The sequence below is a fragment of the Stylophora pistillata genome, chromosome 3, assembly GCF_964205215.1.
Source record: "Stylophora pistillata chromosome 3, jaStyPist1.2, whole genome shotgun sequence".
NCBI classification, from domain to species: domain Eukaryota; kingdom Metazoa; phylum Cnidaria; class Anthozoa; order Scleractinia; family Pocilloporidae; genus Stylophora; species Stylophora pistillata.
This window is the reverse complement of record NC_142521.1, coordinates 16,905,434-16,920,143: the sequence shown is the minus strand read 5'-3', so window position 1 is coordinate 16,920,143 and position 14,710 is coordinate 16,905,434. Positions and strand designations below refer to the sequence as shown.

At 38.2% G+C, this 14,710-nt stretch overlaps 1 protein-coding gene across 3 annotated transcripts; it reads left to right on the top strand.

Annotated features, from left to right (window-relative positions):
* Window positions 1-46: 46 nt before the first annotated feature.
* Window positions 47-12,912, top strand: LOC111326841 (bromodomain-containing protein 7). Of its 3 annotated transcripts, none has more exons than XR_015998334.1 (22): window positions 47-234; window positions 349-584; window positions 1,038-1,186; window positions 1,309-1,337; window positions 2,950-3,019; window positions 3,829-3,973; window positions 4,374-4,484; window positions 4,979-5,136; window positions 5,702-5,807; window positions 6,469-6,538; window positions 6,664-6,771; window positions 6,926-7,061; window positions 7,268-7,379; window positions 7,512-7,595; window positions 7,914-7,976; window positions 8,135-8,174; window positions 8,321-8,401; window positions 8,522-8,546; window positions 8,632-8,803; window positions 9,644-9,684; window positions 10,137-10,278; window positions 10,513-12,912. XR_015998334.1 is itself a non-coding variant. In XM_088751803.1 (22 exons), the coding sequence occupies exons 1-22, from the start codon at window positions 177-179 to the stop codon at window positions 10,575-10,577; spliced, it is 2,178 nt and encodes a 725-aa protein (XP_088607929.1). In that variant the 5' UTR covers window positions 49-176; the 3' UTR covers window positions 10,578-12,912. The 3 variants fall into 3 exon arrangements, 2 of the variants coding, with proteins under 2 accessions (XP_088607929.1, XP_088607928.1); XM_088751803.1 differs by having other exon boundaries at window positions 49-234; window positions 7,917-7,976; window positions 8,652-8,803; XM_088751802.1 differs by having other exon boundaries at window positions 50-234; window positions 8,652-8,803.
* The last annotated feature ends 1,798 nt before the right edge of the window (window positions 12,913-14,710 follow it).

Here is a 14,710-nt window from a genome sequence, read left to right as displayed (position 1 = left end):
TGACTAAGGAGATTGGGTATGAATGACTAAGGCTTTATTGCTATGAATCATGGGATATTACTTTCAACATGGCGGCTTAAGGGCTTTCATTGTAAGACATCTAATTAAATTTTGGAGATCATTAACTTTTGTCCAGTGAGGGAAAATTTAACGAGTTTATTTGACACTGTAAAACCATGGGAAAGAAGCACAAGAGTAAAAAACATCATAAGAAAGGCACTGATGCCAGTGAAGGTAAGTCATGTTTTGAATAAAATCTCGAAATTCGAGATTTTATTCAGGTGATCACGGTCACTAAACATGCTATACAAAATGCGTAAAACTAAATCCGCGTCTTCACTTTTTCAGAGAAACCCGATAGGTCAGAGAAAGCTGAGAAAGGAGAAAAGCCGATCAAACTTGTTCTTAAAGTTGGGAGTAACCAAGAAAAAGTTGCTGCCAAGCAAGAGTCGCCAAGTTTAGCAAGCAGGACCTCGCTAAATCCAGACAAAATGAAATCTAAAGAACACTCCTCCAAAAAGAAAAAGAAAAAGAGATCGTCTTCAAGAGAAAGAAAGAAACCCAAGATGGACCATGCTTCTAGCGTAAGGATTCAAGCCCTTGTGTTACAACATCCTTAGAGAGAGCACGCATGTTTAATTGCATTTGTGTTCTGTTGTGTCTAAACGAAGTAATGATTACCAAGTCCAAACGCGAGAAGAAGGCATCCTAGGGCTGGAAATGATTTCAAATGTGTTTTTCACAGAGGCTTTCAGTAAACACCCAGAAATAGCATACTCCAGTTTTAAAATCCAGTTGATTTCTTTCTTTTTTGCCTACAATCCATTCCATATGAATCAACTTACGATGTTGTTGTTATTTAATCTGATTAACTGAAATTTGTTATCTGTTGGTGACAATACTAAAACCAGTTTTTTTTTTAAATAAGTTTAAATTTACCTTCCTTGTAGTTTTTGTAGTTTTTGAACTTTTATTCAGGATCTAGTAAATTGCAGTTTTCCAAAAATCTTCTGAAAAATCTTCTGTTATCTGTGCAGGCTTGTGCTTCACCCTCATCTGTTGGTGGCCATGAAAGATCAAAGAAGAAAAGAGACAGACTTGAGATGGAAGCAGAAAGTAGCAGTGTCATTGAAGCAGAAAGACCAATCAAGAAAATCTATATTAAACCAATTGAACCTCCAGTCAGGTAACAAACATTTTGTTGAATAGCTCAATGATTCTTCCTGGGTGAAAAAATAGAAACTCTTTTCTTGAGTTATTTGTATTTTGGTCCTTATTTTACTTATTAATTTGTCTGATTTGTATTAGGAACATTCCAGAGGCTATAAAAGTCAGTGGTAAGTCAGATTGTTTTGGAGTATTTATTTAGACATCTTCTGATTACCTATGAGGTTAATTCAACATCCATATACCTGTTTAACAAAAATGATTTGGAGAGATTTATGTTTTACTTAGAATTGCATCATTGAAGTCAATCTCGCATTCTGATTGGTTAGCGAAGCAAGGTATTTAGCGTGGAATTGCGAGTTGAAAACGAGGCTAAGTGAAATTGTTTCGCATCTACGTAAGCATAACAACTATTGTTACAAAGTTTGGTTTCTAAGTCAGTTTAAAATGTTTTCAAAACCATTGTCATCTTTTAAAGAGCCAAAAACAAAGAAAACAAAGAAAACGTTAGCGATGTTAAACTTTCAGTGCTTTCACTTGCACACTTCATTTCTTTCCATTTTGCCACAAAAGAGGTAAAAGGTGTAAACTATTTTGCTTCTCGAGCAAATTCAGTGGAAATTTGAAAAAAAAAATGTTAATACTAAACGGCTTGTAAATTCAGTGAAATACCACCATTATCCTTAAATAGTGTAAAGCTTGCTTAAAAAGTTTGAAAACGAATGTAAAAACAAGGTTCAAATAAGGAAAAAGGAGTCAAGGGTTCTAACGTGCACGACTGACCTTGCTTCCTATTCGCTAACGCAATGACAGTTCTGACAGTTGACTTCAAAATGGCTTTCTAGAGCGTGCGCTCAGGATGAAAACAAACAATATTATTGCTGTTTTCTTGTTTTCCAATTTTTATTCAGTGATGCGATTCAAGGAAAATTCATCACCTGATTCGTGAGTTCCGCGTTAAATTGCACTTGAAAACTGATATCGCACTCATCGCTTCGCGATTCATGCGATATCGGTTTTTGCGTGCAATTTAACGTGGAATTCCCTCGTCAGGTAATGAATTTGCCTATAGAATTACTGGTAGTAATACCATAATTACTTAACTCTACTTTCAAAGGGCAGTCATAAAGATCATGGATCAATTCATTTAAATGTGAACTCTTCAGTCACTGCTGCTTTATCTAAGGGAATCCATGTTTAGGCTGACTGATGTCACTTTGAATGGAGCCAGTAGCCTTTTAGGATCACTTGAGGCTGGAAGGATTTTAAGAATTTTAAATACATTAGTTACAGTACTCTAAGATGCATAAATTATGTGATCATTATTTGAGGAAATTGGGTTCACACTGCAGGGCTTGACACTAATGCTAGCCCAGGAGCCACAGACTAGTGGTTTTTTATTTCTACCAGCCAGTTTGGCTTGTAAGCAAACTGAAAGTGTCGTAACATCTAAGATGTCACTAGACACTTCGCTATAGTAAGTTGAAAAGTTAATGTCGAGCCCTGTACTGGCAATATACAATTTGGACAGCAACTTTGCTATACTTTATCTTTGCAGGAGTGCAGATTTTATACCTGCAACATCAGCTATAATCATTATGATAATATTGCATGCTTGAATTGAAGATCAAATAACCAGTGGAATCATTGATAGATTTAAGTGGAGGGGGGGAGGGTGGGTGTTAAATTTTGACCTAGTTTGATTGTATCAGGAAAGTAATGTGAGGTTTGTACAATTGTATCCAGAATTCTGTTAACTTTTTCTAAAATTTCATTTTAAAGGTCATGTACGAGAACCAGAGATCTCACCATTGCAGCTATGTTTGGAAAATGTACATCGTACTCTTCAGAGGTTAGCCAATGTTTAGTTGTTGACTCTCTGATAATGAACTATTGAGGTGCAAGTATAGGTGTGTTAAGACAGACAAAGGAGCATTCAATAGAGCATTAAATGGGTTTTTAATGGTCAAAACACTATATCCATCCTGTAAATTAATGTTACAACATGTAGAGCCTAATCAACTGTGGCCCTTTTCACCTTGGTAAAAATCAAACATTAAGCAGATGCTTATGTACACTTAATTGTGTTGTATGTGCAGGTTAAATTGGCAAAATGTAATTGTTACAAATACTCTTTTTGTTAAAATCATTCGTGAATAGAATGACCTGCCCGCCAATGTCATTGAGATAGGTAACTTTAACATGTTTCAAAACAGCTCTTAAATTATACATGTGAATTTCTTAGGTTTTTATCCATCTTAGATTTTATTATAAGCATACATTTTTAAATTTTATTTCTTTGGAAGTTTATTTACATAGGGTTAACCTCTTAAACTTCCTTTTTAGGGTATTATTATTTTGTGTTGTTTATTCTCTGATACCTTAAATAAAATATGTATGTATGTATGTATGTATGTATGTATGTATGTATGTATGTATGTATGATGTATGTATGTATGATGTATGTATGTATGTATGATGTATGTGTGTATGTATGGTACTTTGTCTCACATGGATAGCTACTTGTTGTTTATCGTAGAAAACTCCAAGTACAGTGAAGGGTTTTTAGATCCAAGTTGTGAGGGATTTTAGGTACATGGAAATGCCTAAAAATCGTAATGAACAAGTATGTTTATAAAAATTACTCTTTTGTTCTTACAGAAAGGATACCCAGGGATTCTTTGCCTACCCTGTGAATGACACCATAGCACCAGGTTATTCCAACATCATCACACACCCAATGGACTTCAGCTCCATGAAATACAAGATTGATTCCAATGATTATTATTCCATCGAGCAGTTTAGGGTGAGGAAATAAAAAAGCTAGAAAAATTGACTCCTCTCAATTTGTCATTTTTGCAGACATATTTGGTATTTTTGATACATCATGCAGTAGAGATAAAGAATCTAATCCTACCTATGCGTCAGCCAACGCATTGGCCAACATGTTGGCCAATGTGACACACTTCTGATGCACTACTTAGACGCCACTGACACATCAGCCAAGGCACTACTGAAGTGTTGGTAAGATCAACCAACACATGGGCCTACATGTCGGCTGAAACGTAAGAAAAGAGATCTGAATTTCAGCTATTTTGAAAAAGAAACACTAGCACTCAAGTCCTTGTGATGGACTGGTGTCCCACGCAGGAGGGAGTAGTAATGCTAATGCTATGGAATACAGTCTTTACTTTGTTTCTCTTCAGGATGATTTCTACTTGATGTGTAACAATGCAATGGTTTACAATGCACCAGAGACAATATACTACAAAGCAGCCAAAAAGCTACTTCAAACAGGAGTAAAACTTTTATCACCAGTAAGTTTGAACTTTATGGAATTTTTTCTTTATGTTTATTCATGAGATAATGTTCATTGACTATGTCTGCACTGATTCACTTGTTCGTCTATCAGTTTATCTGTTCATGTAATCATGTTTTCTTATTTTTTGTTCAAGATTTCATCCTAGTATTCCCTCAGTTTTGTTCTTTACTTTGTTTTGTGGTTTCTAGCAATTTTCTTTTGCTCATTCATATGTACATTGTATTCATTCAAGAGAACCCTTATTTTTTTTTTACTTCCGTGTGATATAAATATGCTTGATCAGCAAATACCGACACTGCATGATTATGCATTTTTATTTTGAAAAGGAAAGCTAAAGTTAAGCTTTCTTTGCAGCAATCAGAATTGATGTTAGAATCAACTTTTAAAATAAGAATTCCAGTAATGTGAAACAATGAAACTCTTCCCTTATAAATAAGTTCATTACATTAGGGCCTGTTCATGATTTCTGTGTCATTTGCTAATTAACAGGAGAAAGTGAGGAATATGTATCGCAGCATTGGGTTTCCTGTAACAGATTATGAAGGTAATGAATCTGATGGACGTGGTTCTGATGAACCAATTGATGTTGACACAATAGACACAGAGGAAAACCATGTACCACAGTCAACTAAAAGGACTAAGCCAAGGTAACACACACACTCGTATATATATATGAGGTCAAGATTTCCCTCGTATACAGAATATATATATATAAGCGAAATAGGCAACGTAGGATCCAGGACAGTGCTCGACAATGAAGGAGCGATTACAGTAGCAAATGGACTACTCAAGTTACGCACATATGGATTTTAATACAGCCTGTTTCGTAGACTAACAAAAGTTGATCCACTCATCAGTCAAACTCCATACACACTGTGTAGTCCATTTGCTACTATATATATATATATATATATATTTTTTTTTTTCATGTTTATATCCTTCCAGTTAGTTTCTGAGACTCCCTACTGAAGAAGGGAGGTGGATCACCCTGTTTGTCTGTGGGTCTGTCTGTCAGTCTGTCAGTCTCCAGATCTGTCAATCTGTTTGGGGGTCTGTCTGTAGATGTCTGTCTGTCTGTTAGTTTGTTGTATTGTCTGTCTGTCTGTCTGTCCGTCTTTCAAGCATAAGGGAATTTACAAGCATAAGGGTATTTACACATCTCTCCTTTTTTGAAAGGGGTTATGGCATATTTGACTCTCTTGTTTTATCCAGGAGTGATCCAAAGCACACCTCTGCGAGTAGGAAAATTCTGGCCCAGGTTCAGGAAGCATCAAAACGTATGGCAGCTGAGTTGGAGGCAAAACACGCCAATAGTAAGGTACTGTATGCTTAACAGACGATGTGCTGGCCCTTGTAACCAGTCCTCGCCAGAAGAAGGAGGGTGATAACTCTTCACAACATACATACTTTATTTAAGGTATCAAAGAATAACACAAATTATACCCTAAAAAGGAAGTTTAAGAGGTTAGCCCTATGTAAATAAACTTCCAAAGAAATAAAGCTTAAAAATATATGCTTATAATAAAATCTAAGATGGATAAAAACCTAAGAAATGCGCAGTATAATTAATTTTAGGAGCTGTTTTGAAACGTGTTAAGGTACCTATCTCAACGACATTGGCGGGCAGGTCATTCCATTCACGAATGATTTTAATAAAAAAAAGAGTATTTATAACAACTACATTACTGTTCGTGTTCCCAACAGCTGGATGATAAAAATCCCCATTTCTACAAATCCGTAGCCCCCTTGTCTATGAATTAGCTACAAGTAAATATCGCTTCCAAAGTCTAAAATCTTCGCACGAACTTTTGCTCGAACTTTCGAGGAACCTTCCCGAGAACAAGGAACGAAATTTCTTTAGCATGACTTTTGCACAACACTGTTGTATTGACTATCTCCCATGTGACTGTTTCTTTATTGTTATACTGTTGGTTTAATCTTTTCTTTACTTTTAAGCATTTGTTTTTTCCGTTTTACAGGTCGGTTTTCTACGGCGAGACAAAGATGGAACTACGACTTTAGCTGTAGTTAACCCAGTGGACTCTGAAGGTACAGAATCTGATAGCAATTTCAACCATCCTTGAAAACTGAAAACCCATTCTTATGGAAAAAAAAAAATACCCTAAAGCTATCTCTCTCTAACCTATTTTTGGATCTCCCCTTTGCCGTTTCAGTTCCAGAGTATCGTAACGTTAATCTCGGGGCACAACTTGGTAAAGTGGTCAACGGCTCACACACGACTGCTGGCTTCAAGGAAGACAAGAGAAACAAGGCCACACCCGGTACAAATGCGCTATTTCCCCTTTTGGTTCCTATATTTATTTTATCAACCGTTTCTCAAGATCTAAAGATCACTTCTTCACACTGTCTACATTATAGAAGCATTGTTTTATCCCGTGTCTGTCGATAGTCTTGGATACTTCTTTTCTGTTCCAGTTTCATACTTGATGTACGGACCGTATGGCTCTTTCGCCCCCACCTACGACTCTTCGAGAGCCACAATAACAAAAGAACACTCAGACTTGCTGTACAGCACGTATGGTGATGACACTGGCATACATTACGCCAAAAGGTAAGAGGGTGAGCAGATAGCCAAGAAAAAAAAAAAAAACAGAATTAATCAAATTAATTTTTGAGATGTCAGCCGCACTATTTCTCAACCCTGTACACCTTAGCATCAGTGTGCATTTTCTCCATACTGTTCTCTATACATTTTCCTAAGATGCTCACAAGGAGAATTTATATAACAAATTTGTAATTGTTTTTTTCGATGTGCAGTCTTCAAGCGTTTGTAAAAGACGCTTCCTCGTTCTCACATGAAGCTGTGGATAGGCTGCTGGACGTTCTGACGGAAGGAGCACATTCTAAATACGTGAAACATATTGCTGAGGTAAGCCGGCTCAAGGCCTAGGAGCTCTGAGAAAGTTGGTCACTAGGCGCAAAGTCGCTGAGTTGTTATTTGTCCTCGCGTTATACTTTTGACTAATTTATTTCCATTCATTCATTCCTTTTTTTTCCTCAGAAAGAGAAGGCCGAGGAAGAAAGACAGGTTAAAGAGAATCAAAACAGTGAGCAAAAACCGGTGGTTGCAGCTAAATCAAGCGAGGTACATTTAAATGCTCTCACAGTGTTTCCCTTATGTTAACGGCCGAAAATTAAAGAATGAACAAATAGAAAAAATCCTCTCTTGAGATGAGTAGCCGTGAGTCGTAATAGCTTGACTGTATTTATCACCATTTTACGAAGGGTTGTCATGCCGTATTACTGCGTCTAGGGACATACTCTGAAATCTTGTTAACCAACCTACTGAAATAAATCCATTCTTTTAGTTGTCTCGTAGTTAACAATACCATTATGTGCTCTCAATCTTTTTAGATTTTGTGGTTTTTCAACGGTTAAACGTGTGTGTGTTGTTTCTTCTCAGAAGAGCCAAGATGTCAATAAAACAGTCGCTGTTTCCACCGCCGGAACGAGTGTGAATTCTAAGGTATTGTCACTTCATGTACATGTGGTTCACGAAAAACTGGTGCTCACGCGTGTCATGATTTTTGGGGCAACCTGGGCACTGTTTTGTCTGGTTATTCAGTGTTTCATCACTTTGCCTTCCCTTCAACACATAAAATTCATTTCTTTCCATTTCTGCAGCCTACTTCAACAACTTCGACTTCAGACTCTTCGTCTTCTGGTACGCTCATACACATTGGTAGTTTGAACTGTTTATTTCCGGACTACTGATTTTGCGATAGTTTTACATCTGTTGAATGCTTTTTCAATATTCCTTTTTCTTTTTTTTTTTTTTTTCTTTTTTTTAATTTTTTTTTTTTATTACAGGAGATGCGCCCACAATCGATATCCAGTCTCTCCTGAGTCTTGCAGACGAAGGGATTGATGTTTCTTTTCTAAATTCCTCAGGTACATAGAAAATACTATTAATAAAAATCTGATCATCAGTGGCGTCAGGCGAGGAACTTTGTTGTCTTTGTAGCATGGAGTGGCTGATAGAAAAGATTTTTCTCCATTCCCTTCCTTTAGATTTATCAAGCAGCCAGTCATTGAGGTGTGTCTCCATTTATCTTTTAAGTCGTGAATGTGTTTATAATTTTTTCCTCGCCTAACATGTTACTGAATCTTTTTCTTATCAGTGTCATATCTGTTCCTCTAGCTCTTTACTTTTGGACAAATTACACGCCACGGGAAAACTGTTAGATGATCTCCAAGAGGTACAAAGTGCCCGACTCAGTCACAGACCAGATGGCCCCGCGGGAGCCACCCCTGAGGCAGCCGTTACACCCTCCTCAAAAGAAAAGATTCTAGGTAAGAAGATGGGTTCCGTTTTTTCTTTTTTCCCACTAGTTTCAAAAAAATGTATGAAGATGTCGTTTGAAATATCTTTTATTATCAGCAATATCCCTATCAGGTAGCAACAGGTCGTAGCGCTTTGTACTACTCGGCCCAGAATGTTTGTATAATTATTCTCCCAACAGCCTCCCGGTTAGCGCAATGGATAGAGCGCTGGACTATTGTGCGAGAGGTCGAGAGTTTGTATAATTATTCTCCCAATTGCCTCCCGGTTAGCTCAATGGATAGAGCGCTGGACTATTGTGCGGGAAGGTCGAGGGTTCGAGCCCCGGCCGGACCAACACTCAGGGTCTTAAAATAATTGAGAAGAATATACTACCTTTCTATAACATTAAGAAATGATTAGATATTCTAGTCTTCTCGGATAGGGACGAATAAATGGAGGTCCGGTCTCCTGCAGGGTTAGGGGCAGGAGACGTTAATTTCCCACGCACGAGATTACTGTGTGATGGATGTCCTCCCCTGGGGTGGGATGGGTGGGTAACAGGACCCCCGTTGATACCAGTGTTTACTACAATGAAGGGGCTATCCTGTATAAATATAGATGTCTACTACAACAGAGAGAGCTTGAACGAGGTCGGATTGAGCCGCAGAAAGTTCGATCCTTAGACTACCATTCATGCCTTTGACCGTCACTACAAGTTTATTACACAAACGCAGTTTTACTCATCTAGTTTAGTAGAGTGTTGATTCATCCTTCTACCTGTATTTGTTTAGGGAAAACCCGTTTGTGATTTATATATTGTTTTAGATTCTTTACGTTGTAATTGACCAATTTTGTTTATCGTAACTTAGCGGATCATGTGAAGCAGAATCTAAAAGATCTTACCGCACAGGTAAGAACTTTCAAATGAGCAAAATTGTTCCCATGTTTGTCGCTGATGTTGCTGTGATTGTGTAGTTTGTAAGTAGAGGAAAGGAGATGGTCGATCATTATGGGTAGAGTTTTCCTTGACAAGTTACCCCTCGTCGAAAGAAGTGAAAAAAAAAAATCATCCTTTAGACAAGGAGACTTCTATGGGAAAAAAATTTTCAAGGACGAACTTTTCTCGTGCAGATGATCTGGCAGGTGCTTTTATGAAGGCAAATATAAAGCCCTCATAAAGTGGGATTTTGCTCCGGGAAGTCGTCCTTGATTGGTAAACTTGGAAAATGTCTGGCTGATGTATGTAGCAAACAACATTTCCTTCATGAGCCTTTTTTTTTTTTATAATTGTAGCGATTGTTTCAATTAACAGTAAAGTGCTTGAATTGTTTTCTCTATTTTATACTTCTCCCATCTTAACAGGCTTGTCCGGAAGATGTCACCTCGCTTGGAGGTTTACGTGCTGCTATCGGCGTAGGACTGGTACCCAATCTTACGTCAAACCAGCGGCAGAAGTCCGAAGGAATCACTGCGAGCGATAAGAGCGGTCCTGAAACTCTCGCCGGTGAGAGGTTTTGCATTTTTTGATATCGGGTTCGTGCTTAATTGCACACCTTTACCTTCGTTTCTTTTTTCTCTGTCTTTTCCCTGTTATTTGTAATAATTTCTTCCTTCAGGTTATTTTCCTTTAAATCATTCACACTGTCAACACATCAGGCAAATTCTGCTGGCCGCTGTCGCTTCCTCGTTTATCTGTGTTGTAATCTCATTGTTGAGATGCACACGTTATCTTTTTTAGATTCTTCTGAGCAAGCCGTGGACACTACGGATTCTGCATTGAAGACATCTTTGGAACAGACTTGAGGCAATCCTACACCTGCATATACTTTTACTCTTAGGCCCTATTTATTAACCATTTAAAACCAAAAAACGCCGATCCCTACTGTATATTTTAAAAATGTTTAACATTATAAAGTGCCAGTTTTTAATATTGGTCGAAGATTTCTCAGTCTTGCCACGAGTCGATAAACTGTTTACAAATAGCAAGAGCGGTTCTAGTTCTTGACATACTCCCCCCCCCCCCCCGCTTTAACGACAGGAGACATAAAGGCTTGCTATACAACTTAACGACCCTTATGAAATGACGTTCTGACCGCATATGTTGTGAACATGCATTTATTCAGATGCCGAAAGTATGTAGTATTTCACATTGAAACTTCTCGTAAACTTACTTAAAATGTCTGGAACTCATTATTGAACATGTGGATGGTCAAACCATTATGTGTAGCCGTGAGTGGTCTTAGCCATTAATTAAATCAAATATAGGACGCCTTTGCTAAAAATAACATCGAAGGACTTTCAGTTATAGGTAATAGAACTGAACAAGTCCGTCAATCAGGAAACCCCATTTCGGTTTGAAGAAATATTGACCAGGTGAAAGCATCTACATTTGGAATGATATATTTCGCTATTTAAACAACACATAGGCCCTAACAGTCGTATTTTGCCTCACTTTGCCTGGCCATAAATTCACCTTTCTTTAGTCGTTAAAGTATTGTTTTTTTAATTCCTGTGAGTAAATCGAATCCCTTTTAACCAATCAGTTTGACCATGGTTAAATTTTGTTCCTCTGGGTTCGCTTGTAAGTACAACTTAGGAATTAGTGTGTTTACGGACGTTCGTTAACCACTTGTGGCCAGCACGTGACAATGGAAGCTCCGCTTGCGTGCTCCACGTGCCGCCGTTAAAACCTTAAAAATCCTATTTTGCCTTGTTTGCCTGACGCTAGATAAACCTTTCTACATGAGTCGTCAAATAATTGTGTTTTAAATCGAGTCACTTTTAACTGACCAGATTGACCATGGGTTAGTGTTTGTTTGCTCTGGATGCACTCTTAAGTACAACAGAGTCATTAGTGAGATAGAATAAATATATGAAAATCATATATTTTGAACTGCGGTATTTGATACGTATGATGGACGATCCTCGCAGTAGATAGCGCTATTTGAGCAATAGCGAAATTCAGACCTGAAAAAAATCAGGCCTGTACGGGACTCGAACCACTGACCTCTGCGATACTAGTGCAGCGCTCTAACCAATTGAGCTAACAAGCCAACTGAGAGCAGGCCGTTAAGTTGATTCGTAATGAACCCGTGAAAGTGATAAATGAGATAGAATAAATATATGAAAATCATATATTTTGAACTGCGGTATTTGATACGTATCTACTGCGAGGATCGTCCATCATACGTATCAAATACCGCAGTTCAAAATATATGATTTTCATATATTTATTCTATCTCATTTATCACTTTCACGGGTTCATTACGAATCAACTTAACGGCCTGCTCTCAGTTGGCTTGTTAGCTCAATTGGTTAGAGCGCTGCACTAGTATCGCAGAGGTCAGTGGTTCGAGTCCCGTACAGGCCTGATTTTTTTCAGGTCTGAATTTCGCTATTGCTCAAATAGCGCTATCTACTGCGAGGATCGTCCATCATACGTATCAAATACCGCAGTTCAAAATATATGATTTTCATATATTTATTCTATCTCATTTATCACTTTCACGGGTTCATTACGAATCAACTTAACGGCCTGCTCTCAGTTGGCTTGTTAGCTCAATTGGTTAGAGCGCTGCACTAGTATCGCAGAGGTCAGTGGTTCGAGTCCCGTACAGGCCTGATTTTTTTCAGGTCTGAATTTCGCTATTGCTCAAATAGCGCTATCTACTGCGAGGATCGTCCATCATACGTATCAAATACCGCAGTTCAAAATATATGATTTTCATATATTTATTCTATCTCATTTATCACTTTCACGGGTTCATTACGAATCAACTTAACGGCCTGCTCTCAGTTGGCTTGTTAGCTCAATTGGTTAGAGCGCTGCACTAGTATCGCAGAGGTCAGTGGTTCGAGTCCCGTACAGGCCTGATTTTTTTCAGGTCTGAATTTCGCTATTGCTCAAATAGCGCTATCTACTGCGAGGATCGTCCATCATACGTAAGAGTCATTAGTGTTTACACAGAAGTTCGTTACGCACTTACGGTCAGCACATGGCAAAAGAGACTCCGCTTGCGCGCTCCACGTGCCGCTATTAAAACAGCGCAGAACGCTTAGCAGTTGTATTTTACCTCGCTTTGCCTGCTATAAAACCTGAAATTATATCAAATAAATTTAACTGACGAGTTTGACCATGGTTTAATAGTTTTCGTTTAATCTGGTTTTCGTTCGTGAGTACAACAACGTTACGCACTTACGACCAACACATGACATTGATGGCTCCGCTTGCACGCTGCAGGTGCCGAGGTTCCGCCTCCAAAAGCAGACGAAACGAATACATTTACAAGAAAAATGCGGTCTCAAAAATGATGTTTGACTCTAGTTCAGAAGGGTTATATTTCAACAGGAGGGGGTAGAGGCAAGGAGTCGTTTGGCTATTTTTTGAAGTGGTTCTCTCTTGTCCTACTTAAAGTGCGAAAAAGAGCTGTATTGTCATAATTCTCAGCATATTTAAGTGGGTAACTATTTTTGTCAAAAGTTGGGTGTAAAGAAACACGGAAAATTTACTAACGCCCTCCCTACCCCACCCCCGTACGTTTTATGAGCTTATCAATTCGACTGGAGCTGGTAAGACACTGTTTGAAGGCGCCGATTATTTTCTAAAATGTAAATTTTGTCGCCATTTCTGATTCCCTGCAGTTTTCAATTTTTTTTTAGAATGCAATTAATCTCTTGGGAAGTCGTTTTCTTGACTATTAAACTTCAAATTGCTTGCGTAATCACTTACCTAAACATCTTACTGCTGGCATTAATTTTGCGAAACACGGGAAAATTATGACATCAATACTGAGATTTGGGAACAAAAAAAAAGACTGTTAAGTTGTTGTTCTCTTAAAATCTCTTTCTTTTCTTCAGATGAATGGATCACACTGAAGTATCATTTCTCATTTCAACATTTGGCCTCAAGGCATATCAAACAAAATCACCATCTGATATCTATCAAGACACTGTCTCGAGCTGTAATTTACACTTAACTAAAATCGATTGCCATACGTCAAATGAATACTGGATGTTGCACCTGCGAGGTTTCCAAAGCGAACAGAGAGAAAATTTAGAATGAGATTTTAGTATAGCAGACGATAATACTTACCTACAGAAAAACGGCGTAATTTGATTCGGTTTTCGGTTCACAAGCTCGTGAAGAGAACAATAACGGATGAAGAGACGACGACCGTAATTCGAGCCAAACTAAACTTAAAAGAAAACCAGTTTCTTTGAGAATTTTCGCCACTGCGTGTGGGAACTTTCGCTGGTAGCATTGCGAAAGTCAAGCGGGTATGAAGCCCTCAAAGAGTCTTCCGCTCAAACAAAGAAGCGAGGAAACATCCCGAGAGACGCAGATTTCAACGTTCAACAAGCATATTTACAGATACAGCTACAATTTAGGAATGCCTAATTTAGGAACTCGCCGAAAAGGAAATGCCGCGATCTTTCCTGCAAACGAAGACGTGATAATACAGAAAAACAATTTAGAAATGTTACCTCCGAGTAGCTGCGAATATCACAGAAAGACGATTACAACTCCGACTTTCATAGACGTCGCTCCTGCGTCAAAAATTGATACCATGTACGAACGGAAAAAACCTTTCAAAATTCAAGAAGTATGCCATGCAAATAAAATGCAGATTGCTCATAAACGCTCGCAAAGCACAGACAGTATATGTACGGGCGCTGCGTGTCAGGAGAAATATGATAACACGCAAGAATCTTTGGAGTCGAATGAAGCGAAAAAAATGGTTGATCCAATGCAAGAAGAGAGAGTTATTGATGACTCTGGAAAAGATTTGGAAACTCCTGTCGAATTTTCTCCATCGATTGACAAATTTTGTCGTGCTGCTCGCGTTCTTGGGGTCTGTCTACCAGCCAAGGAGTTGTATTCATGTTTGCAATTGCAAAAAGGAGGTTGCGATGATTATGAATTCTCTCTTAAACAT